General features: G+C 34.0%; 5 protein-coding genes and 2 long non-coding RNA genes across 8 annotated transcripts; 4 read left to right on the top strand and 3 right to left on the bottom strand.

Annotated features, from left to right (window-relative positions):
• Positions 1-4830: 4830 nt before the first annotated feature.
• On the top strand, positions 4831-7408 carry LOC145734205 (uncharacterized). The gene is made up of 2 exons (XM_081987423.1): positions 4831-5093; positions 6735-7408. Exons 1-2 carry the CDS (start codon positions 5076-5078, stop codon positions 7224-7226), a joined length of 510 nt encoding a protein of 169 aa, XP_081843549.1. The 5' UTR covers positions 4831-5075; the 3' UTR covers positions 7227-7408.
• A 1133-nt stretch (positions 7409-8541) lies between these two features.
• LOC145734206 (uncharacterized) lies at positions 8542-9210 on the bottom strand. The gene is made up of 3 exons (XR_014179380.1): positions 8971-9210; positions 8767-8916; positions 8542-8700 (listed from the first exon to the last, which is right to left on the bottom strand). It is a non-coding gene; the product is annotated as an uncharacterized LOC145734206 (long non-coding RNA).
• Positions 9211-12338: 3128 nt separating this feature from the next.
• On the top strand, positions 12339-20277 carry Ncc69 (sodium chloride cotransporter 69). The gene is made up of 18 exons (XM_081986117.1): positions 12339-12588; positions 13755-14018; positions 14109-14220; positions 16053-16209; positions 16270-16365; positions 16425-16678; positions 16730-16844; positions 16897-17036; positions 17563-17754; positions 17810-18041; positions 18096-18217; positions 18273-18408; positions 18460-18671; positions 18724-18965; positions 19016-19158; positions 19210-19428; positions 19479-19757; positions 19809-20277. The coding sequence occupies exons 2-18, from the start codon at positions 13759-13761 to the stop codon at positions 20051-20053; spliced, it is 3156 nt and encodes a 1051-aa protein (XP_081842243.1). The 5' UTR covers positions 12339-12588; positions 13755-13758; the 3' UTR covers positions 20054-20277.
• A 152-nt stretch (positions 20278-20429) lies between these two features.
• Positions 20430-22294, top strand: Hacd2 (3-hydroxyacyl-CoA dehydratase 2). 2 transcript variants are annotated; one of them, XM_081986118.1, is made up of 6 exons: positions 20430-20578; positions 20671-20785; positions 20850-20966; positions 21081-21312; positions 21369-21720; positions 21769-22294. In XM_081986118.1, exons 2-6 carry the CDS (start codon positions 20705-20707, stop codon positions 22133-22135), a joined length of 1149 nt encoding a protein of 382 aa, XP_081842244.1. In that variant the 5' UTR covers positions 20430-20578; positions 20671-20704; the 3' UTR covers positions 22136-22294. The 2 variants fall into 2 exon arrangements, with proteins under 2 accessions (XP_081842244.1, XP_081842245.1); XM_081986119.1 differs by having other exon boundaries at positions 20451-20578; positions 20702-20785.
• Positions 22295-23374: 1080 nt separating this feature from the next.
• LOC145733357 (uncharacterized) lies at positions 23375-24445 on the bottom strand. Its single transcript, XR_014179189.1, has 2 exons — positions 24060-24445; positions 23375-23928 (listed from the first exon to the last, which is right to left on the bottom strand). It is a non-coding gene; the product is annotated as an uncharacterized LOC145733357 (long non-coding RNA).
• Positions 24446-24467: 22 nt separating this feature from the next.
• Positions 24468-25248, top strand: Uxt (Uxt prefoldin-like subunit). The gene is made up of 2 exons (XM_081986121.1): positions 24468-24622; positions 24790-25248. Exon 2 carries the CDS (start codon positions 24798-24800, stop codon positions 25233-25235), a length of 438 nt encoding a protein of 145 aa, XP_081842247.1. The 5' UTR covers positions 24468-24622; positions 24790-24797; the 3' UTR covers positions 25236-25248.
• TfIIB (transcription factor IIB) lies at positions 25237-26723 on the bottom strand. The gene has a single exon (XM_081986120.1). The coding sequence runs from the start codon at positions 26565-26567 to the stop codon at positions 25620-25622; it is 948 nt and encodes a 315-aa protein (XP_081842246.1). The 5' UTR covers positions 26568-26723; the 3' UTR covers positions 25237-25619.
• Between the last annotated feature and the right edge of the window lie 12 nt (positions 26724-26735).

Below are 26735 nucleotides of genomic sequence, written 5' to 3'. Positions count from 1 at the left end.
TATTTGAAAGTGAGTTGAGCTAGACGTGGTTATTTATCTTTTTTCCAGTCTGTTATAATAGCTAATGCCTTCTCTTTTATAATGCAATTTCGAATGAAATTCCGTCCCGAATGGAATAAGTAAAAATTTAGCAGGATGATAACTCGGAAAGTGACTTTTGACCTTCTCGTTGCTAATAATCTTCAAACATTCACTTTACTTTCTACTGCATCTGCCAAAGTACGAAGTCATAACTCTTACTAGGTTCAGCATGTTTTATTGAAATAGGAGTCGATTTCGGATTTTTAAAACATGAATATCGATTACACGCGACATGTAGCAAAAATTAAATCGTAAATGTTACAGCGAATATAGCTTCCAACATTTGAAAGTGGGTTTTTCAAATCTTAAGCTGCATATTAACACTTAAGAACATATACACCTTTTGTGAATCCGTATGGTCTTGTTAAAAGCGAAATGTTTTAATATTTGTTTTGTTATATTTAAATGTTTGTTTAATACTTAATATGGTTATAGCCTAGACAAATATTTTTTTACATGTTAACTGGTGTCGATTTTCTTTAGAACAGATTTGTTTGTTTAGACGGGGGCTAAGTGATGTTTTTAACGGATTGCTTTGGTTTGGTAGTTCCTTTCTACTTTATTAGGATAAAGTTGCCAATTTGGTTTTGGTATATGTTAAACAGGATTAGCTGTAGAATTATATATTTCAGGATTCTGCATGGTAATCTAGATAATGATATCTGTTCTGTGTTTCTGACAAGATGTCTGATAAATCATTCATAAAAAGCATCAGAAATGGACCGATGAAGCAGATTGCGACACTTAGATGTATTTAATTGCAAATTATATAAAATCCAATTACTTGTCTGCTTGTAATTAATCATTTTTCACATCGGATGTTGGATAATAAGGCAATAAACATGGCGATGGTGTATACTTCACCAGGAGGATTTATAACAAGACCATCACTGGCGATATACAGTGTGTTCCATATTTTGGTGTGCATAGATGGGCATAATTGTTTTGCCAGCATGATTGATGAGTCAATGTTCCTTTTGTTAGTGTTGATTATAACTTACTTTCAATCATATAGTAATTATTATTTAAGATCCTTTGATACAGACTTAAATAGAGGTCAAATGTGGGAACTTTCACACCTTGTTTAACTTTAGGAGATGTGAGAGCTACCTTTCGTTTGTTTATTTAAGACTATTGAGAACAAGATCAATTGTTTTTTTTGGGTATCACAGGAAATTCTCACGGATCAGCTTTAAATCGATTTAAGACAAATTAAGACAGTCAAAACTACTCTTGAGTGAGTTTATGATAAATTGTGACATTCTAGTGTGGATGTTTTGTTTTATAACATTTCCACTTCCTGTATTTATAGAGAACATTATTACTTTTAACTAATAACGCATTTTTGTGCTCATCTTACAATACGAATTGGTGTTGCTCAATTAAAAGTAACAACATATTTTTTCTTACATTCACTTTTCTTAAATACAGCTAAGGTCAGTCATCGTTTACAGTTGCAACACCATTCCGTTAAATTACTATTTAGACAGACTTGGCGCTAGATTGTTAATGACATTTTCCGAAAATGCAACTGTGTGGTTATTTTAAGGTTTGAAGGACATCCATTTGGATCAATTAACACATCTTAAATGTGGCTTTTTAGGAATGAATCATCAAAGTGAAATTCAACATATTGTCTAATGTGAAAAGGCTGATAATACGGAAGCGATCATTGCAAATATGCACTTAGTAGTTGCATAACATAACAGTGATTACGGAGTAATTTGTTTAAACCTACGATATACCAAAGTGTCTACTGACATTACAATAGTGTTATCTTTTAAAGTTAACAAAGTTGTATGGTTATGTCATCTTAAACCCCTGGAAGAAAAGACTTGTCAATTTACTTTTGTAGATCTTCAACAATAAATTACCACAGGAAACAGTTGGAACAATGCAATAGAATACCGAATAATTCATTAAGATTGATGGCGGAAAGTTGTACAAACAAGAGGCCGCAGTTTCACCTTTTAAGATCACAACGACGGCATTAAGTGCAAGTTCAAAGAAAGTTTTTACGCATAAAAGCAGGTTTCAACTGGGTCAAAAGGTTCGATCAGATTTTTTCAACATTGTGATGGAGGTTTAACGAGATTTCTTACTTTTCTACTGGGTAATTTGTACCTATTACTTCTACACATAACGACGGCTTTATTACTGAAGATTTGCCACAGGTCATAAGGTGATGTTTATGGGATTTTTGAGCGATCATTATGGGTTCATATATCTTGACAGTCATCCTATTGACCTTTAACTGAAGCGTCAAGTGGATTCTTCGACTGTTGAGTAATGAAACATTAAAATCTCAGGTGCTCCTTGACATAAAGTTTTTATGACACCAGTAGTTAGATGATTTCAAGTGGTTGAATGTAATAGAAGACCAAATTTGGTCAGCTAAATGAATGATGGATGGTAAATTAGTATGTGTACTTTTATTGGTATGTAAATTTAAAACTAAAAGCACTGCAATGTTTTGAAGAAAAATTTATTTCACACACTTTAATCATCAAACACAATTTATTAGTACCAAACATTAAATAGGATTAATTGAAAAATTAATGATGATCTTTAATACTGTAATGAAAATTTTGATAGGAGAAAGTTTAAATTTTGATTGACAGTCCCTCTGTAGTCTTTGCTATAATAAGTACATTATTTATGAATTAACTAGGAATTATTCATAAATGTTATAAGAAGTATAGAAGGAGTGCCATAAAACCATAAAAAAGACCACCAGTGGAATTGTAATCAGATTCCTGAATTTCAAATCGATGTATAGTATTTAGATATGAAGTGTTTGATAAAAAATTGTAGAAACATAATATTTAATAGAATCTATGGCCAGAGAACCATATTCTAGCATTCATTGATTTGCGACATGCCAATATCGAATAATTTACTATTTGAAAACAATAGAATGATTGAACTAGTTTATTTGAAGTGTGAAATCAAATCTACTGCTTATCCCACGTCAGTAAGAACTCATCAACATAAAATTGAATAAGCAATTTTATACTGTACATTTAACGTTTTTCTGATAATGTACATTTTCTGCTAATAACATCGTGATATGAATCCACCAACGAACGCTCCTCTGTTTACAAAAGGCAAGCATTTTTCTATTAAACAATCCGGTTGAGACAAAGCTTGGCAAGTAATGGCTTATATCTAATTTATAATTAACCATGTCAACATTATACAGTAGTGGAAAATCCAAAACCGACCCTAGGAAAACCGTGTAACAGACAGAGACACATAGATGATGGCATGCGCGTGACAAAGACAGAACACCACCAAAAATTTTAAGTAGGCCATAATTTTGTATCAGTGTTGTCAAACAGACTTAACTTTGTTATTAGAACATTCCTAAATATTTCCATTAACTTTTATAAAATATTTAGTTCGGTTTTTGTGTAATTTGTTTTAAAACTTGAATAATAATAATTGTTTTTTGTTTACTAATCGAATTCAGGAACACCTCTGTAGTGTGTCAAACTGCAACTGTCAAATACAATTACAATCTAACCTTGAAATGAATCTGCTTGTTTAGTCCTAGGATTATCCTACTAAACGTTAAAAAACAATAACACAGAGCAGTAAGAGTGATAATCATAATAATAAGCAAGTATTATACCTCAATGTCCTCAATATTGTAAGATTTGGGCAAAACAACAAAGAATAACCCTTTTTACGCCATAATAGAGCCAAATCTAACATGTAGAGAGTTCACATCACATCCACATTGAGAGATGCTGAGATACAGTTAAACTGAATGGAAAGGTATGAAGTAAGGTAATTAATAAAGTATTAAATAATTAGTAAGGTATTTTTGTAAGTAATATCCTTTTAAAGGCAAACAATACCATAACTTATTGTGTCCAGGAACGGAAGTAAGATTTAACAAACTAATAAAGGACTGCATTGATGATAATAAGGTTGGTACTTAGATGAATGTTTGAATAACAAGATATGATATACCAATGCTTGTGCGTTTGTTTGCCAAAATCTTACAACATAGGAGTATATTTTTGTATTAATATGCCTGTCACTGTCACTGTAATTGTTTTTGTTTACTTTCAATTTGAAAATTGAGGTTAGATTTTAATCGCAGATGACAGATGGTATTTGAGTGATACTTGGCGTTTGGCAACAGCGCGCTGAAAATATGGCCTACTTGATATTTTTTTCGTTCTCTGTCTTTGTCCCGCGCATGCAATAATGTACGTTTCTCTGTCCGTTACACGGTTTTCCTATGGTCGGTTTTGGATTTACCACACCTGTATTTAGTGCTTGTGCATAACACAACAAACCATTTTAGTGTATAAATATTCAATTCACGATACACACGACACTGTAAGCCGCAATTATTGTTCAATATGTATAAGGCAATTTGAAAACCCCAATTGGCTGTGGAACAAAAGATGACCTAATGGAAAACGTTGAGTAGAAGGACACAGGAAATTCTTGACAAGTTTGTCTAATTTTTAGCTAAAAATTGATAGATTATTGTAATACTGTAGGTATATGCAAATGTTTGTACAACTATTGGAATATGTCTTAAAAACACATAAAAGAATTCATTGAACATAAAACTCCAAATATAGCACTAAACGCATATATGAATAAAACAACAACCGACAGGTATGTTGCGAGATAAGAAATCTCAAAACACACGTAAAACAGATAGGTACGTATAATTTAGATGCAATCAGGTAATCATTTTACGCTTTTTACACGACTACATGGAAAAAACTACCTAATAAGCCCATCGTTGACCTCGTGGACCAATTTTTGGGAAGGAACCGCCTGGACGAGTTTTAACGTGACCCGCAGCGGGTACGTATGCGTGAAAGTACCTACATAGGCATCATCATCTCTTGCGAAGAAGCGTCTGTGATTCCCACCCTCTTTTGATTCTTTTTCTGTGTATAAAACTTGGGTATGGGCCGATCATCCTCACAGTCGCCACTAGACCCCGACATCACTCAGGCATCATGAACTCATTTGGCGTGGTAAGTGTTTTTCACCCCAAAGAGGATTTTCTGTGCTGCAGTGTCAAGTGAATTTTGTTGTGAATATGTGCGAGTTTTGAAAGGGTGATGGTTCAATTTTTGTGGATTACTGTATTGTTTGTTCAAACCCTTAAATTCACTGAAAGTAACCACGAAAATTCTATCATCAGTGATTGATTGCAGTTGGTGAGTTCATTAGTGATCATCTAATTATTTGGAAATTTTATTTAAATTTATGTGTGATCACTACTGAACTACTAGCCGATGGTGTTTTTAAGTTGCAAATTACTTATAATTGATTGCCTCCGATATGTAAAAAATATTCAACAAATTTGGTTTGGTTGGTTGCTGCAGGCTTTAAATCTGCATACTTCTATCCCAATTGAATTGTTTTTTTTATTTTACAATTTGGAGAACATTACCAAAAATCAATATTGGGATAAGACAAACTGCAGTTTTTAAAGTATAAGTACCATCACTATTTTTTTATATTTCATTATTTTATCCTTAATTCTAGATCAGATATTTTGACTGATAACTTAGCTAATAAAAAAAGCTATTCCAAATTAAAATACCTCTAAGAACTGGGTAGAAGATTTTAGATCACACTGAACTTATATTACATTTTCTGGATTTGTTACAGTTACAAAACCTATACAGACAAGACATTAACATTTCCTTGATTTTACATATTTCTGAAAAAAAAATGAAACACATATGTGGAGCAAAATCACCCTGTAATTTTGATAAATAAGTAAAATGTTAAGTAAATTTACAATAAGGGTCCTGATTCAACCATCATAGCATGTTTTGTGCTAAATAATATTTCTATAATCTGTAAATTTCTTAAATAATTTGCAAAAAAATCACTTGGAAACTCAATATAATAAGAACTGTTCTAGATTGAAAAAAGTACAGGATGCAATTTGTAAAAATTGGTACTCTCAAAACAAGCACGCACTATATCTATCTATTTATACATAATTTAGTCCTTAACTAGCGATAATTGGAGAAAGCTTTTAAAGGTTTTCAAACAAAGAAGATGCTGGAAACCATAAATAGCTAGTTTTACTTTTTAAGTTGTGCTTTACCGCATTTACCTGCCTTCTGGCCATTTAAAATGCTAAACAAATAGGTTTTTAGACATGTATACCATAAATATGTGGGTAATTGAATATGTATGAATGTGGATAATCAAAAAGCCATAAGGTTAGGAAGCTTTCAACTTAAATATTAGTCTGTGTATCTAATCTGAATTAATTAACATCATTTTGGACAAACTAAAAAATTCAGTCACTTAATGACAAAAACAGTTTTCCTCTCAAGCTTCCTAGTTGATGTCATGGGAAAGTTTTGCAATGCTGTTATTAGAAAGTCCATTACAGCTTTGCGCATATATGGTTCTAGTTCCCATAATTATTCAATTTATTATTATTGCGAATCATTCTTCACGTCTTTGTTCAGATTAAGAGTCAGCAGGCAATTAAAAATTGCCTAATGGTGTGTGTATTGCGTTATAATTACAGATGATTTTTTAACTTCTAGGGTATATTTAGTTTATATTCGTTTTTAATGTTCACCTAACGTTATTCAAATATTGTTGCTTTTTTACTAAATGAGTTGTTTGTGAATGATTTACAGGTATTCGCCTTTGCCCTGGCCACGGTGGCTATTGCTGAACCCCCATCAGGCTACAGCTACAGCAGGCCGAGCGGCGGAGGCGGCAGTTACGTAGGCGGAGGTGGACTTGGCGGTGGCGGCGGTGGTTACACGGCTGTATCTTCAGGTTACCAAACCTCAGAAGGAGCTTCCGTGGACTCTGCCCTGCTTGAACAGGTCCGCCAAATCTTGCTCAAAGAAGAACAGAACTCCGCGTCCAGCTCAGGAGGCGGAATCAGCGGCTCGTACGGAGCCCCGTCTGCGCAATACGGCGCCCCATCTCCCCAATACGGAGTGCCCAGCTACCAAACCAGAGTGGTTGGAATCGATCTGGAAGGAATCAAACAGGCCATCCAAGTAGCTCAATATGAGCAGGTGTCCCAGCAAGCTGGTTTCTCCGGCTACCCAAGCGGACCCAGCACTAACTACGGCGCTCCTAGAGTACCAACCGGTTCCTACGGGGCTCCTTACTAAGCTCCCGGAGCGAAAAAGAACTGATTAAAGTGTACCTAACATCGCATACCATCTCAACACGGGTCATGATGCATCTCAACGACTGTCAGCCACAACATCAACAACATCGAGTGATCGTAACATCATCAAATTTAATTGTTTTTAAAGTCTATGTTTTTTAAAAAAATATATTTGTCACCGTATCATATTGTTTTATTCTCATTCACCTACTCATACAGAATACCCTCGAATTTAGATATTTTGACCTCAAAGCTGACATTTTTACCTCTGAAAACATGATGACTACTGACGATGAGATCTACGACTGTAAACCAGCAAAATTACTAGATTAGCTTAGAAATTGGAATGTTGACAAGTATGTCTTGTTTATACAGAAAAAGAAAATACTTTCAGGCATTTCTAACAACTACTTACTAAGTATACATATAACTAACATCATTATCTTAATTCTCAATCATCATCCATTGCAATGCTTTGGGTTCTTGGCAAAAAGGCTCTGTAACACTTGAAACAGTTTTTGGGTTAAACAAAATTTGTTTTTTGTGTTATTTCAATCGGATTGGTTTTTCTGTATGCCTTTTCATCAGACTTGAGGTTCCAGAGCCCATACAACAAGCATGAGCTTTATAAAGTGAATGTTCTGCAGTATCTATAGTAAGTTTAATGATTTTAATCAAGCTGAAGTCATCATCAAGAAAAAGTTTTATAACAGACAATGGATGGGTTGCAAAAGATTTGTAAAACAAATTTAACTTTGAAAATTAAATATCAAACTGATGTCAATCAATGCTAAATTAGATTATTTCCTGCTCAACTTTGATTGGACCAAAACAACTCTTGTCACCCCAATGGCCTGATTGAGCTTAAAATAAAAATAACTTATTACATTCTCTTCGTATATGTTTAATCATAGTTCAAGCACTTCAGGCAGAAATTGTAAAACTACGAATCAAATAAGCAACATTGCACTTTCAGCTAAAATTGTTTAACAATCCATCATTTTCCTGACATTTAAATGTTTAGATAGACCTTCACACAAAATGCATACCTACAAAGCATCATTTTATTTTCACTCTCAGGTTGTAGTAATCTTTACTTAAATTAATCTTCCACCATTTAACTCGTCTTTGATTGGCAATGGTTCGAAAATAATTGAAATGCTACATGATCAAGCCCCTGTGGATATGAACGTAAATCAAAAGGTCTTGTACGTGACAGCTCAAGAAAACAAGTGTTTTTCTGATAAAACAACGATAAATCTTCACTTTCCTGCTAAAATTCTCTATGGCTTATCTCAGTTTAGTTAACAAAATGATTTAATCTTGTTAGACACTCTTTATTTCTTCATTTACACATTAACGCAACGCCTTTCACTTGAAGATGTAGATAATGTAATTGAACTGCTGATGTCATCTTCTGGCTTCTTACAGCAATTTGAGAAGTATAGAAATAATGTTTAGAAACAGGAGTACATCTAAAAAGTAGCATTTTTAAAGCACACTTTAATCATCAAGTCAATTAGGTTAGCCTAAGCACTCACATTTTGAAGCATTCCACACACTGGACAACACATCAAATATTTTCTTTCGAAAGTCTTCTTCTTCATCATAATAGCTCCCTAAATATGCTTCACTGCTAATGAGGTGATTTTGTGGAATGTCTTGAGGCCCCCCCCTCGTCTGATAGGTTCCTAGGGTAATTTCGATTAGATACATGAAAAATGTGTGCCTGTGGTGTGAATTACCTGCTTTGAGTAGGTGATCACCAAAGAGTGAATAGAGCTGCGTGCATAACATGGTTGTTTCAAAAACGTTCCAGAATAGTGCCATTTTAATTAGAGAGGTGCTGATCTATAAGAGTCAATTGCTGCAGAAGTATCATTTACGAATTTATGAACAAAGTATGATTTAAAATGCAATGGAAAAGCATGACACTTTTTGCAATGATAGGTTTTGTCAGTGTCGTTGATGTAGGTTGTACATTCAGGTGTTGATGTGAAGGTGAAGGTATTAATATTAGCATGACAGACAATTTTTTATAATCTCATCAACAAAACATTCATACAACTTAATTAGATGGGATGTGCTATTCCAAAAGATGGTCTTCTGCTAACTCGTTTTGATGAATCAGGAAGACGTAGAGGAAATGAAAGACGTTGATCTAAGATAATGATTAGTAACAGTAGCAGTTGAACTGTTTATTTACTTTTTACGGTGTCGTCATCGTGAGCTTTGACTGGCTGCCGCCAATTTAGTCGATTTCTATTTTATCGGTCAGCGCGCAATTGCATGAATACAAGAAGAGAAAGGATTACCCGATGTGGGTCAACACGATCTCAAGAAGATGCTTCCGGACTTGACGTTGTGTATTTCTTCGACCACTTGGAATTTATTGGGAAGTTGGACCACTTTCACCACCGGAGACTTTTAATGGGATCGACGCAACTTGTCTGCAGATGGACAACGACGTTGTTACGTGGGTTACAACTTGTTTTCTTGCAGTAATGCCTGTTTTTTCTACGTCTTGCACAATGTGATCAACGGCATGAAATCTTCGAATCATGTTTTAACCTCAATGGGCATATTGTAGAAAAAAGCCTTTGGGTGTATAATTTCAATTGAAAAAAGTAAATTACTTAAACACGTACTACAAAAATAATCGAATTTACTCAATCACACTTTTTTTACAAAAAATTACTTATAATGGTTTGTTCTTTGATGCACCCTAAACCTTTTATGACATATCTCAGTTTGGAATTAGACTGAGTAGATGAGGCAAAATTGACAAAAAGTAGACTTTACATCAACCAGATGGTTATTTGCAATAAGATCATAATAACTTCTTTGAAGGTGTGGGTAAAAGGGTGTTTTTACCTTAATAACTTAATTTTCGATGAATTTTTAAATGTCAGTTTCTTTCCAGAAGAGTTAACATCAAAGCATCCTCCAACAACAAGCTTTTCTGTAGGTCGGTTTATGCTTTAATAATTATTTTCACACAATGTGTCAAGTCAAATACAATATTGATATCGACAAACTCATAATTTTCAATGTTTCTTAAGAAAAACTGATAAATGTAAGTTCTCCAGACTGTTTAGAACAGTAATGGCACTTTGTTTAGATAACTGATATCACAGACAAACTAATATATATATTAGTTTGTCTGTGCTGATATACAAGAAATAAATACATATAAGCAGTTCACCTAAACGTCAGAAGCATCTATCTTTTTAATCAAAGAAGTTTGAATTATAGTGGATTTGGTCGATTAAAGTTTGGAAAAACCATAAGTCATACATTACCACCGTTTTGGTAACTTTGTTACCAGCCTCAGGGCTCAGAGCTGCCTTAACAACCCAATTTGACATTCTCTATGAACTATAATTATACCATATTTTATGACTAAGGGTTTAGTTGAATTTTTCGCTTTTTTTCCCATTCCAGCCTAGGCTAGGCCATGTTCCTGAAAGTGTCCTCAATAATTCATTGCAAAAACGTTTCGGTTCCTGAGATATGGACTTTTTTTGCTAGGTTGCCTTTTTCTACCTAAATTTCACTTTTTTCCAGTTCTGTGAAGGAAGACTTGACGTAAACTGTGATTTTTTCATATATTTTTATTCAATTATCATATACTGGCAAGTAGTTGTAGGATTTAGGATTAACTCCCTGTATAGCAGATAGTACATTTCCAGAAATTGGCTAACTTAGGTTATTCCATCTTTCCAATCATTGTGTTTTATAACTAAAATAGTGAAACAAATTTACTTTCAAGCTATAACAAGACCTGGTACTAAACTGACTTATTTATAATAAATATATTAAATTCAGGGACCCTTAAGCTATAAAAAATCATTTTGCGGGAATGAAAACGACTAAAAGGCAAAACGTCAAGGAATAAAACTTAATTAAGTCTCTTTATGAGCTACATAAACTATAAAATTTATGGTAATCACAATTCTGTAGAAAATGAAAAATAGTTTAGCAAAATATAGAACTAGAAAACTTTGTTCCATTTTCTTCTTAATCTGTACTACCTTCATATATTATCAATAATTTAGTTTACCTATTAGGAGCTCATTGTTTCAAAAAGATTATAAAATAATCATCAGGGGGCAATTAGTTATGATTTGCAAAGATAAGTCACTTACAAATAATTAAAGTCACCTCTAATACAATTTTGTTTGCTCAGGATTTAAGATAGGTAATCTTTGATGCAAAATAGTGTATTTTCTGTCAAAATGATTTGCAGAGATAAATCTGATAGAACTATCATGAATTCACCATACCTACAAGATTTCTCGACACATTTGTTTATAAATTTTAGATTTTTTCCCCACATATTATAATCAGTGACATATCCTAAACGTGTAACCAGCTAATTTTAAACCATCTTTACAGTGAAAAAATAGTTTAGACTTTATTTTAGTCTTCTGGTCTAAAAATAATTTGTAAGTCACAAGAACAAAAATTGGTTCTATAGTTAAACCTTTACTATTCCTGTACTTCTATATTTATAGGCTAATAGGTTGCTAGGTGGGATATAAACTACTTATCCATAACGTTGTTTATTATCGATGCAATCGTATGGCAAACACACTTCTGGTTCTTTTCATTAATTAGTCTAAACTTAACCGTTTTGCCAAACAGTACAACATAAAATACAGGTAAACTAAACAGGCATTAAAATGACACACCCTTATTAAAGTTATTATTGCTGTAATATTTCAAGTTCAATATGTCACTTGATTTTGATTTCTATCAGACCAAATTTTGCATCTCGTTCATATTGATTTTATTTTAATCAATTTGGGAAATGATTCATCAATGTTCAACCCTCGTTTGTGTATGTATTAGAAACAGATGGTAATGCTTGCATTGGCGTAACATATGCGGCTTTATTAAATTTCATGTTTTATGGTTGATCAGAATAGAAAACCAATGACTGTTGAACAAAATCCTTGAAGAAACAACCCACAAAGGAATTATTGATTGTACATGGTTATCGGTTTGGTAAGGCAGATCTAGTATTATAAAATATGCAAATAAGTTCTTTTTGTGTCTGAACTGTGATATGAACGACCCTATGTACTTTCGGTCCCCATTCCCGGCAAAAGCCGCAGGCGCCGGCTTTGGATTTCACATAACTTCTTGCCTGTGCCCGTTACACAAAACTGTAATTCAAGTTTAACGTGACGATATCAAACTAGTTGTACAATGTTAAGTTTGCAAGGTTTTTATCAACGTCGAAATTCATCGGTTAATTCAGTTTCAGTATTCACTATCGCCGCGGTCTAGTTCGGTACCTAAACAACGTGTAAACCGGCTTGCTGTTGAATTGTATTTTGTTTGTAAACTGTGTCCAGGTAAGACAAAAGTAGACTTGGGATTTTAAATGACAGGAGTTTAATTAACTAAGCAAAGTAATTTAATTTCCCAGCAACAGATTTTGTATTAATTTGTTTAGCCCAAAGAATTGTTAGGAAAAATGTTATACCCTTAACCGTCTCTTCAATTTGGTGACCGTAAATAACTTAGGCAAACTAATCTCAATGTATTATGTGGTCACCTGTATTTTGTTTGAATTAAGTCTTGTAACTAGAATTGGCAATTTTATTGAGTTTAGCTTTGCACTTTTAATTAATAACAAATGCATAATCAGCTTGAAAATTAACATAATAAATGTACTTATAATTAGGTGTACCTACGCAAATTTACAAAGTGGTTAAAGTGTATCACATAATTCATATTAGCATCAGTAATGATAATGAACACAATTTCTGTTAGTAAGCAATCAATACTACAAATTCTGCAAATCACATTCGTGTGCAAAAAAATTCATGTTCCCATATTAATTACTATTCTTCGATAAACTATTGACACCGCAAATGTTAGAATTTTACACAAATGTATTTGACCTAGCTTATTAAACTTTCCATGTTTGACCAGACAGTTTATACGTAAGGGTATTACTGGAACGTTTATAATAAGCGATGGAAATGTTTGTTATATGAGTTTTGGTTAGGTCGGGGTATATCGATTCCTAACGAGGCAATTAAATGCGAAACGTCTATATCTAGCCAAAACAATATGAGTTTGTTATATTAGTTGCAAAATTGCCTCCTGAGTCCTGAAAGTTTCTTATAATATTTTCATTAATTTTGCTATAAGCTATAAGTCTTTTTAAAATTTGTATGCAAAACGTTTTCTCTTGAATTTGACCCTCTCAGCTGTTTGTACTTATATAAACGTGATTCGTTTTAAAATACCACAATAAATACGTTCATTTTGTTCACTTTAAATCATGTGCCAATTATAAAGTCAAAATTTGCAAGTGGTAGCCGTGAACCAAATTAATTTTGTCAAAATTAGTATTCTGAACATTAACCAAGAACTGATAAGTCTACATGTGCAGTATTTGCGTAAATCTCTTGACAAATCACAAACTAAGAACAACTGTTCTGATTTACGCAAGGATTCTGCTAATTTTGTTCATCTTGAAACTTTGTACACTAATAATCGTAATTTTCAGAACAATGTCATCAAAACAGGAAAAGCCAGTCCCAAATGGAATAACGTACGACGATCCTCAAGTCGAAATGGACTTTATCAGACATTCGCCAGAGAAAAGAACCAGGTTCCAAGTAAACAGGGTGAGAACCGAAAGTGCCAACAAATACGAAAATGACGTTATCAGCAAGAAATCTGAAGAAAGCCAGAGCGAAGAAGACGATTTACTCTCTGCAACAGATAGGACGAGGTTGAGCAGTAGCGATTACGCTCAAAAAAGCTTAAGGTGCCTCTATTTTTAAAACTGTTACTTTAGTACAAGAAAAACGTTACTAAAACAATCAAATGATCAAAATTCAGTGGTTTGGTCTTTCAGGCATTTCACACGAGAGGCTTTACCTAGACTAGACAACTACAGAAACATCATGTCGATTCAGGCTGCTAACAGACCGACATTAGATGAATTACACAATGCCACTTTACCCAAGGTAATTATTTTTAAATTTCTAGTTAATTAAGAAATTAATGGTGACTCACTTATTAATGTCACTTAGGAAGTTAAAACAATTTATCAGAGGTCGATAGGTGACCGGTGAGATTAATTACTCTCTATTGTTTTTAACGAGGTTTTGCCTGTAATAACAATAAATATTAGGAAAACGTAGATTGTTAGAATTGGTAAGCAGATAATCTGTGATTAAAACTCTCGGTAATAGTAGATTTAATCATTTAAAAAATGTTCTCATGTAATTCACATTATTAGTTTGTAACCAAAACATATTTGAATAAGGACCGTTTAGAATTCAAAGAAGTGTGACTATAGTATGTCTGGTACACACAAACATAAATTTTTATGATACTAGTGACTTCAAAAGGGTAAAATATACCGACATGACTTACAATTGTTAGCACATGCTTGCTATATCATAATCAATATCAGAAGATTTACTAAAGCTTCATAAATCACCTTGTGAAATTCAAGGAAAGTCAGGGTAAATACACTCTGTGTTCAAAGATTGTTTTCTATGTTGACAATATTTAAAACAACACAGACGGTTGCATAATTTGTAATAAATGTGGTACCTACAGTAAATTAGTTATAATCAGATGATATGGGATCAACAAGACAGGGCTCTTCCCCATGTTATTCACTAGCCACCAAGATATCCAGATTTGCCTCTGTTAGAATAGTTTTCAATAAGATCACTCAGAGGGAGAGAGATCATGGTAGAAATTTAGTGTAGAATTTAGAAATGTTTGTCCAGCTAAGAGCCTTATAAAGTATTGTACATTTATTACCAAAGTTTTATTGTTCTTTTGTAGAATGTTACCAATCCAACACTTTATTGAGTCTATTTAGATACTAAATAAAACCATCATTGGTCATATGTTGCTACTACAATAAAATAACTGTTTATTAATTGCTTTTTTTGAAGACAAAAGGCAGTACTCATGGCAGAAAGGACTGATTGTTGCAATTTTAGGCCAACAAGTGATTTTTGGACTTTTTTCTACTAAAATGTTGAACAACTTTGTCTAGCTTATAATTAGCATTTGTTAGATTTTTATCATACGTTTTATCTTTTCTCATAACATTTTCTGATTTTTTTCAATTAGCAAAAATTGGAAATCACAATAGTATAGTATCCACTATAGTTTAAGTAGCCTTTACATCAACCATATGGTTATTTCCAATAAGATCATAATAACTTCTTTGAAGGTGTGGATAAAAGGGTGTTTTTACCTTAAGAACTTAATTTTCGATGAATTTTTAAATGGCAGTCTCTTTCCAGGAGAGTTAACTCAATAGCTATAAAAAAACAACATCAAAGCATCCTCCAACTTTCAGTTTCTGCGAAACAAGCTTTTCTGTAGGTCGGTTTATGCTTTTATAATTATTTCCACACAATGTGTCAAGTCAAATACAATATTGATATCGACAAACTCATCATTTTCAATGTTTCTTAAGAAAAACAGATAAATATGTAAGTTCTCCAGACTGTTTAGAACAGTAATGGCACTTTGTTTAGGTAACTGATATACAAGAAATAAATACATATAAGCAGTTCACCTAAGTGTCAGAAGCATCTATCTTTTTAATCAAAGAAGTTTGAATTATAGTGGATTTGGTCGATTAAAGTTTGGAAAAACCACAAGTCATACATTGCCAACGTTTTGGTACCTACGTTACCAGCTTCAGGGCTGAGAGGCAGCTGTCTTAACAACCCAATTTGACATTCTCTATGAACTATAATTATACGATATTTTATGACTAACTAGTCCTTAATAATTCTTAATAAACATTTTCTGATTTTTCCAGTATGAACAGACAGAACAGCAAAACGGTAAACCGATAAACACAGAAGGAAATCTGAAGTTCGGTTGGATTCAAGGAGTATTGGTAAGATGTCTACTGAATATTTGGGGTGTTATGCTATTCCTTCGGCTATCTTGGGTTGTAGGACAAGCCGGACTAGGTATATGTGATTTTTGCGTTTTCCCAAACACACATCAGTTTTAATCATACATTTTTACAGCACAGTCAATCCTTTTAATATTAGTCACCACTGCCGTAACTTCCATAACTGCACTGTCCATGTCTGCTATCAGCACTAATGGAGTTATAAAAGGAGGTCAGTTGTATAAAAAAAAAAAACAATTCATAAGTCAAACAACTGTGTTTAAATTACAGGAGGGACTTATTACATGATATCAAGAAATCTCGGGCCAGAATTTGGAGGTTCTATAGGATTGATATTCTCCTTAGCGAATGCGGTGGCTTGTGCAATGTACGTAGTGGGATTCTGTGAATCCTTACAAGATCTTTTGGCGTCCCATGGATTGTCCATTGTGGATGGGGGCGTTAATGATGTCCGAATCATCGGGAGCATTACTATTGTTCTTCTTACTGTGGTTGTTGTAGTGGGAATGGAATGGGAAGCCAAGGTAAAGACTGTCATCAAATCGTAATTTGTGCTAATCAGAATTGTGTTGCAGGCCCAAGTGGTTTTATTGGTGATTCTGGTTGTAGCAATTTTTGATTTCATAATCGGCTGCTTGGTTGGTCCACAAAGTGACGAAGTTAAAGCTAAAGGTTTTATGGGTTTTGACGGTAATAACTCTCGTTTAGTCTATCAGGCAAATTTACTAAAACATTGTTTCAGTCAATGTAACGTGGGAAAATATGTTCCCAGACTATCGTCAATCTGGTGGAGTTGACTATGATTTTTTCAAAGTATTTGCAGTGTTTTTCCCTGCCGCTACTGGTATTTTAGCTGGTGCTAATATATCCGGGGATCTGAAGGTATACAGTTGTGGTAAATCCAAAACCGACCATAGGAAAACCGTGTAACGGACAGAGAAACGTACATTATTGCATGCGCGGGACTAAGACAAAAAAAAAAAAAATCAAGTAGGCCATATTTTCAGCGCGCTGTTGCCAAACGCCAAGTATTCAATACCGTCGACAAAATTAATTTTGTGGTTGGATTATTTCTAATTTATTTCCATTCCGATTTCTGTCTACTTGTTGAGTCCCTATTGTAGTAATATTTCATCTGTCATCTGCGATTAAAATCTAAACTCAATTCTCAAATTCAAAGTAAACAAAAACAATTACACTGACAGTGACAGGCTTGGCGTTTGGCAACAGCGCGCTGAAAATATGGCCTACTTGATATTTTTTTCGTTTTCTGTCTTAGTCCCGCGCATGCAATAATGTACGTTTCTCCGTCCGTTACACGGTTTTCCTATGGTCGGTTTTGGATTTACCACACCTGTATAGCAACACAATAATGTAATTTCCCACTTAAAAATATACTGTGTTACAGGATCCCCAAAAATCAATTCCCAAAGGAACTCTACTTGCCATATTAATTACTACACTATCATATATTTTGATGGCAGTATTCGCAGGCTGTACAGTATTAAGGGATGCCAGTGGAAAAATAACCGACTTATTTAATGGAACGCTTTCAGATTGCAAACCCAACTGTTCCTACGGATTGCAAAACAATTTCCAGGTGCCCATACTCTGATTACCCGTTGATGTTTATACGTTAATTTTTTTCTTCACAGATAATTGAACTAGCTTCAATAGAAGGTTCTTTAATTTACGCGGGGTGTTTTGCTGCCACCTTGTCTTCAGCTTTAGCCTCGCTAGTGTCAGCACCAAAAGTCTTCCAAGCATTGTGTAAAGATAAGCTTTATCCACGGATTGAATGGTTTGGCAAAGGGTTCGGGTCTAATAATGAACCCCTAAGAGGATATGTGTTGACTTTTGTTATTGCCGTTGGATTTATTTTAATTGGTAGGTATGTCAGCCAGTAAATATTCTTATTAATTTATCTGGCATGATTTTAAGGTGAGCTGAACCTGATAGCGCCTTTGATATCCAACTTCTTTTTGGCTGCTTACATGTTGATTAATTTTTCTACATTCCATGCCTCACTTGCCAAACCTGTAGGTTGGAGGCCTACTTTCAAAGTAAGTTGTTTGTTAGGAACAATTTTATTTATTCAATCTCTGTCTTTTTCTATAGTATTACAACATGTGGCTCAGTTTGGTCGGAGCCATTCTGTGCGTTTTTGTAATGTTTCTCACCTCCTGGTGGACTGCTTTATTAACGTTTGTCGTCATCCTCTTCTTGTACTTAATAGTTTCATACAGGAAACCAAGTAAGTTTCATTTCATTAACAATATAAATGAGGCAAAATTGTTTGGTTTAGACGTAAATTGGGGATCGACCACCCAAGCCCAAATATACAAAAACGCCCTAAACGCCACGCAGCAATTAAACAACGTCGAGGAGCATGTCAAAAATTATAGGCCCCAAATTCTAGTCTTTTCGGGAATGCCCAGTGCCCGGCCAGTTTTGATTGAATTCGCCCATTACTTCACTAAAAACCTGTCAATGCTGCTTTGCGGACATATTATTACGGTACTATCCTCAACTTTTAAAGCAGATTTCATATGTACCTTCAATTTTGCAGGGTGCAATACCGCAAAGGACAAGAGAAGTTCTTCACTTTAAGGCAAACAGTTGGCTGAAAACCCACAAAATTAAAGCGTTTTACCAGCAAGTGGATGTGGATTCTTTCGAGGAAGGTGCTAGGGCTCTTTTGAAAGTATCTGGTATTGGTAAATTGAAACCGAACATTTTGATGTTGGGGTACAAATCCGATTGGCAAACGTGTCCAAGAGGGGAGATGCAAAATTATTTTGAAATATTACAGTAATGAAGAGTTTTATGGAAAAACTGCTATTTTGACTTGTTTGTTTTAGTACTGCATTTGACTTACATTTAGGCATTGTAATCTTGAGACTTCAAGGAGGTTTGGATACCAGCCCCACAATCGAGATAAATCAAAAAAGCAGCCCAAATGCAACTATGAAACGAAATCCGTCCTATAGCCAAATTTCACAAGGTACCTTATTTCAACCCTAAAACTTTATAAAACCACTTTTGTGTATTTTAGGTAGTAGTGGTAGTGAACAGTCATACGCTGTTCAAGAAAAAGAACGGGTAAACACTCAACCTGATGACATCAATGAATCAAAAGTTAAATCGTCAATAGGAGACCTGACATCTGAAGGAGTAACGGAAAACGATCCAAACATGTCCAAACCAATTTTTGCGCAAAAAGTACCGAAACGAAAAGGCACAATTGACGTGTGGTGGTTATACGATGATGGAGGTAATCTCTAACACCTTCCCTCTAACTCAAAAATCATTTCTATTTTTCAGGACTAACCTTGCTGTTACCCTATTTGATCAGCACAAGAACTGACTGGCGTAACTGCAAGTTGCGCGTTTTTGCTCTGGCAAATAACAGAGAAGGTTTGGAACTAGAGCAGAGGAATATGGCTAGTTTATTGGCAAAGTTCAGAATCGAGTATTCGGATCTGCAGATAATGCCTGACATCACTAAACCTGCCAGCGAAAAAACGAAAGCACTGTTCGAATCTCTAATTGCGGATTTCCGAAGCCAGAATTCGGAGGCAGCTGCAACTAAAAAAGACACAAGTGAGCCATATTATTATAGTTAAGGCAATCACAGTATGCGTACATTTTCAGTAACAATTACGGACTCGGAGCTGATGGCAATAAAAGAAAAAAGCAACAGACAAATGCGGCTTCGCGAACTGCTCCTAGAGCACTCGCACGACGCCGAATTAGTGGTGGTGACGCTGCCTATACCCAGGAAAAACGTTATATCAGCAGGAACTTATCTGGCATGGTTAGAATTGTTAACGAGAGACATGCCCCCAGTTCTGCTCGTCCGAGGCAACCAAACTTCAGTATTAACATTTTATTCTTGAGTATTAAAAATACCGTGTATTTATTTGCACCGAATGTTATTAATTTATTGCGGTGTAGACGCAACGATGCACTGATTTTTTTGTATATGAAATTTTAGTTTTAGAATATTTATTCATCTCGAATATTAATAACCATCACAATTGACTTTTTTATACAGTGTACTAAGTGTATTAATTAATTTACTAATCTATTTTGTTTTAAATGGAATAAATTAGAGTTTTTGTACCGTTCTTTACTTTAAACCATATAGCATAGTCTACGCATTCACCAAATAAACTGCAAAAAAGGAAATGAAACAGGATTTACAGTACTTGCTTCCAAGCTTAAGCTTTTTGTTTATAGAGGGCGCCCGAATTTTTAATTAAGGAGCGGTCAAATATCAATTTTCATCAACAAATAAAACTCAAAGTGAGGTTATTGTTCCATTGTTTGTAATAATTATTAAAAAATTATATTTATTAATGTTTTTAAACTGATTTATTGATTTGCTAATTGAAAAATTTATGTTTTTTTTAGTTTAATCAGTAAGTTAAAGTTTCGTAATATACATAAGCTAGAAAATTAACTTAACCTAGTTGGAATACAACTTTTAAAGATAAAAAGTTATCTGTTATAGGTTTAATTAACTTGTTTTTTTTTTTGATGAGGCAATGTCCACTCTAAGTCCTTTTGTCTACTGGGCCCAGAACGAGGACTGTCTGTTTTTAAAAATTGATTTAAAAGATGTTAAGGTAAGCAGTGTTTTATAACAACTTTTAACCTGAAATTCACTTGTATATTTCTTTATCATCACAGAATCCTGATATAAATATAGAAACACAAGCGATTAGATTTAATGGTTTGGGTAGAGGGGCCCAAGGCTCTGAAAACTACTCCTTTCAGTTGCAGTTCTTTGAAGCTGTGAACACTAAAGTAAGTAAGTTAACTAAATGGTAATTTCTATAAATATGAAGATAATACTGTAATTGTCCTGAATGATTTTAAATAATTATCTCTAGAACTACACCTTTTCTGGTAACTTTGTAGGAAAAACAAATTAAAATCACAGATAGTTGCATTAGCATTACATTGATTAAAGAAAAAGGTGGTTGGTGGCCTAGATTGATATCAACCCCTCAAAAACCAACATGGTTAAAAATTGATTTTGATAAATGGCAAACTGAGGATGATTTGATTGATGAAAAAGTTAATGACATTGCTACAGATTATCCAGATGTCTACAAACATTTAATGAAAAATGAATTAGGATATGTGAAAGGTAACTTTAAGTAAAACAGCTCTATAGGTGAATGACTGTGGTGATATAATTTGTAGAAGAGTTCAAAGCAGTTTATATGCTTTTCTACAATCTGGGAATGTTGAGTGCCTTTTTATATCTTGCTGTACTGTTAGCAATAACTCTATCAAAGCATGGCTTTGATGAGTCTGCTTATGTTAAAGTGTACCCCAGCATTGGGAGAATAGTGTGCTGTGTAAATCTACTTCAAGCCCTTGAAATAATGCATCCAATATTTGGATATGTGCAAGGAAATCCTTTAATGCCGTTCATACAAGTTTTTGGAAAGTTATTTATACTTTTTGGAAACTTGGAGTTTGAGCCCAGATTACAGAAAATGCCTGTGACAACCTGGTTATTTTTAGCCTGGATTTACAGTGATGTTATAAGGTAAAATGATTGTAGTAAAAAAAATAATTCTAGAAACACTACTTTCAGATATATTTACTACATTTTTCACACTGCAGACTCATCCAACAACATCAGAAAAATAGTTTATCCATTCTTCAGATGGTTAAGGTACTCTGCATGGATAGTTTTGTATCCAATAGGATTTTTGTGTGAGTCAGTGATTGTGTTTAGGAATATTCTGTATTTACACAACAATCCGCGTTTCTACCTGCAATTACCTAATCCCTATAATGTCACATTTGATTATCTCACTTTCTTAAGAATTTACATGCTTTTTGTAATGTTTCCTGGTATGTACACTTTGCTGAAATACATGTACAAAGCCAGAGTTAAAAACTTAGGCGGACGAGAACCTTTGGTTAAAATTAATTTCATTAGGAGTAAATCAGATTAGAGAGTAATTAAAAAATTAGGTCGGTAAAATGCTATGTGATTTAGTAGAGTAGAAACTCTAGTCTTGATTTTATTGGGCACTTTATACATCAATAATTACAATATATTCCTATACACTAATTTAATTAAATGTTTTTAATAAATGCACTTTTGTTTGAAATGCAGTTTTTGTCTTAACATAACCCAAACTTTTTTTGGAAACTGGAAGTACACAGAAAAATATTTGACACCTATTTTTTCCTTTTTCAAAAGCCCAACGTTTTACTCAGGAAAAAATGTAGGTGAAAACCATACATTTAGTACACATCTGTGACCTAAAAAGGGACGCCTTATCTCTCTTCTGATCATAGTAAATTGAGTGAGACAATTTTAACCAACCCTTGTGCAAGACAGAAATTGAGTAAAAGTTAAACATTTTTTTAAGCTTTTTAATGCATACATTTTAAAAAGTTTATAACTAAAACCCTAAACTCCACTATGGTTTATGACCCCATCATTACTTACTGCTTTGCACAGGACTAATCAACTAATATTACTTCTCCTTCAATTCTAGATTTTTTCTTTTTCTTCACAATTCTTTTCATGACACTCTCATTGGGTACCGCATTTTTAAAATTGATCCGTTCAAGTCTATATGGAGTGCCATTTAAAGCTTGCATAAAATCGGGCTCTTGTACCCATTTCACGTCCAAATTATGCTTTAACAACACATGTTTTCTAATATTCCGCAAACCGTAACAGGTAAACGCGCATAACTGGCAGCATACATCCTTTTTCTTTCCGCAGTGGGTCTTGTGGCGTTCCAAAATTGGCTTCCTAGTGACTTTTACGCCGCAAGTGTCGCACGTAAATTTTGCTTTACTTTTCCGCGCACCTAATTTAGTGACTTTACATTGCTTAGCTAAATGCTGATTAAGCAAAAATTGGTTCTTAAACAGTTTTCTACATTTTGGACAATCGAATTGGGGTGGTTCCTCAGTAAATTTACTAGTTAAACCGTAACAGTCTTCATGATCGCCGTATCCCTCTGTTTCTAGCCTTTGGCCATGAAAAAACATTAAATGCTTCTGAAATAAGTTTTTCCAAGTGGTTTCATAACCACATAATTTGCATTTGGCTCTAAAGTCAAATTTCCCAGGATTTTTTTTATTCTTTGAAAGTTTTCCACTTTTATCCATCCTGAAATGAAACATTACATTATAGGTATGTGCAAAATGGGAATTTTCACAAAACACACATGCTAAATAACACAATTATATTAATTCTCATACACCTTCATCATTAAATTTTATTACAAAGAAGAACAATTTAAACTGCCTATGTTACAGTCTGTATACCATATTTATTGTCATTATTATAAGAATAATTTTCTAAACGTTCTAATGTGTAGGGTGACCTCTTCAATACCTGATCAAAATCAGGCTCTTCAACACGCGTACATTTGAGATGGTGTTTATCTAAATAGTGCTTACAAATTTCATCGAAAGTTTCACAGTTGTAAAAACACATCAAACACCAAATAGCATTTCCCACAAAGGGAAAATGGGGAAATTTCCCATTTTCATCTAAAATGGGTTTTTGATTTGTTTTTGGCTTACACCTCCTAAAATGTTTCAGTCCTAACTTAGAAAATTCTATGTTACAATTCATACAGTTTTTAAGTTGATGGTAAGTAACATAGTGCCTTTGCAGCTCTCTATTTGAGCTTTGTTTGGAATGGCAAATAATGCATTTTAGGTGATTCATTGCATCAGTCCTCCTTGACTTTTCAATTTTTTTTAACAAAGGTAACATCTAAAATACAATAAATGTGGTCTTATAGGATATAATTGGTCATTTCCAGTAATCCCTTAATAGTTAATTAGTTTAATCAAGTGATTTTGCATTTCAACCAGCAAACTACCACTGTTTCAATATTTACCCACCTTTACAATGTCTTAAATCTCTTATTTTATCAGAATTTTACGGCTTTCACCCGTTATCAACTTAGAGAATACTTTTTAGAAGTTATTTAATTTTTTATTTACAAAGTAAACAAAACATACTTTTTAATGTCACTTGTCACTGTCATTTGCCGGCTGCCGAGTCCATTCTTCTAAAGCTGGGCAACTATCGATAGTATAATAAAAACTTGTAACTCGTAATAAATCTGGTGACTTATTATTATAATAAAATGTTGGACAATCAGACGAGAATACGTAATCAGGCAAGTACTATGCAATGTCGTGGTTTAAAAATCACTTGATCAAACTAACGGCCAAAAGATTAAAGGAAACCAATCGAGCAAAATCAATAGACAGCAACCAGCAACACATCCCTACCTGGTTCTAGTGCGTATGCTCAAGAAATGTGGTTATGTGTTCAAAACATTTATGAGAGTTGTTTTATTATTTATTTTTGTTTAATTTTATGTTTGTTTTTGCATTTCAAACATCAACTGTACAAAAAACATCTCTAATTTAACCTATCCTTGGAAATTGTATCAAATGTAAGTATTTTTAATATCTTGTGATTGATTGTTATCAAATTAAAATGTTATTAACAAATTGTGATCCAAACTTTAATCATCATATTCATTACTGTCTATCTTGTCCAACTTGCGACTCAAATGTAAAATAACCAGCAAACTAGCTCAATCAAAACTTGTTGTGACAGGTTCAACCATGGAAATTGAGAAGAAACTGAAGGAATATGAGCAGTTCATTGAAGATAAACTGAAACCAGACCTGAGAGATATTGAGGCATGTCTACTTCAAAAATCTGACCAGGCTAAAGAGTGGACTGACTTGAAAAATGTGTTGACTGTAGTTAAAGAGTTTAAAGAGAAGGACAGGGACATGCAAGTACAAATTGATTTAGGAAACAATGTGTCTGCATTTGCCACCGTAAGGGACTATGATAGTACTTATGTTGATATTGGTTTAGGGTATTTATTAGAAATGAATTGTGAGGAAGCTGATAAGTATGCAGGTATTAGACTTAAGTTAGTACAGAAGGATATTAGTCATTTAAGACAGTTGGCAGTTAATGTTAAAGTTCATATTAAAATGGTGTTACTTGCTATAGGTGAGTTACAAAAAACACTAATAAAAAATGGGTAAGCAAGCTTAAAAATGATATATTATTTTTTTCCTGGAACAGTTTAACTTAACCCTATTTTTCCTGCAACCCCTTTGTGATAATTTAGGTGTTTGTTTAAGTAATAATAATTATAGTCATGCCAGATATTTGAAAAAAAACAACTATTTATTTCTTATCTTAATACAGAAAATCAACCATACAAACATCTAAATTACATAGTAGAAGTAGACAAACTTTTACTAATTGGTTATGCAGCTCTTCACTAACAGATTTAATGTAAAAAAAATGTGATTAAAATGATTTTGAAACATTTGTAAATATAGTGAAATCACAGTAGCAAAATCAACCTTATACCCCTGTCATACTTAACACTACTTGGATTAACTGAATAAAAAACGAAAACATTACATTTGTGGAAGTTGGTCAATTGGTGTAGCAAACTTAAAGTCTGCAGGAAACAATTTTGCTGCTGCAGGATACATGAGTTTATAAGATTGTCTAATGGTGACATCGGCAACACCAGCAATATCACCAATTTCCTTTTGGCTTCTTTTGTCCTCTGAAGCTTGTGAAGCCATATAAATTGCAGCAGCTGCCACTGATATAGGAGAACGGCCAGGCACAATATCCATTTCTATAGCTTTCCTTGCAATGTGAGTAGCTGCCCTCTGAACCATATTTGGAAGTCCCAGATTGGAGCAGAATCTTGACATGAAATCTCCAGTGGTAATCAAATCCACAGATGTTTCTAGCGCCTTTAGAATTAATTTAAAACACCTTCCAATGTCTCTTTTGCTTATTTTGCTGACTGCACAGATTTCTTTAAAAGTACGGGGCACTCCTTCTTGCCGGCAAGCTATGTACAAGCATGCAGATGCTATTGCATCATTGGACCTGCCTTTCAAGCTACCACCGTCATGAACTTGTTTGAACAAATTGTTGGCTCTGTCTACTATTGTTCTTGGCAAATTGATGCGGTCTGCCATTGCATTAATTTCCTTGAAGGCATTGATTAAGGCTTTGTCAGAACTGTTCATGGTGCGACGATTCTGATATCGAGCCGCGCCAAACGTATCGTAACTGGCATCACCACGACCCGGACCAATCATTGTAGTCAAATCTGACCCTCCTAACAAAGGATTCTCTGGACCACCAACACGGGATGGGTCCACTCCACTTTTTTCATTGCTGAATGTTCTCCATTCTGAACCAACGTCTATTACTCTGTCACCCACTACCAGTCCACATTCTGAGCAAATTTGATCACCTGCCCTGTAGTCTTCAATGAGGGGAGCATCTGGGTGAGATGAACAACATACTTTGTTTGCATCATATCTGGATGTACTTGCCATATTGAATAACTGTATTCTTTCACTTGTTCACCACTTTTTAATGCGTTTAAGTGTTATTAAAAAGGAAATGGAATAATCAAAAAGAATAACCAAAATGAAATAAAAAGACACTAGGGAAACGGAAAACATATAAATATACTGAGAAGTGACAAGTGTTTGTTTGACGTA

Source organism: Ips typographus, linkage group LG9, assembly GCF_016097725.1.
Source record: "Ips typographus isolate SLU linkage group LG9, UJ_Ityp_2.0, whole genome shotgun sequence".
NCBI classification, from domain to species: Eukaryota; Metazoa; Arthropoda; class Insecta; order Coleoptera; family Curculionidae; genus Ips; species Ips typographus.
Note: the sequence above shows the minus strand (reverse complement) of the source record. Positions and strands in the feature narration are given on the sequence as shown.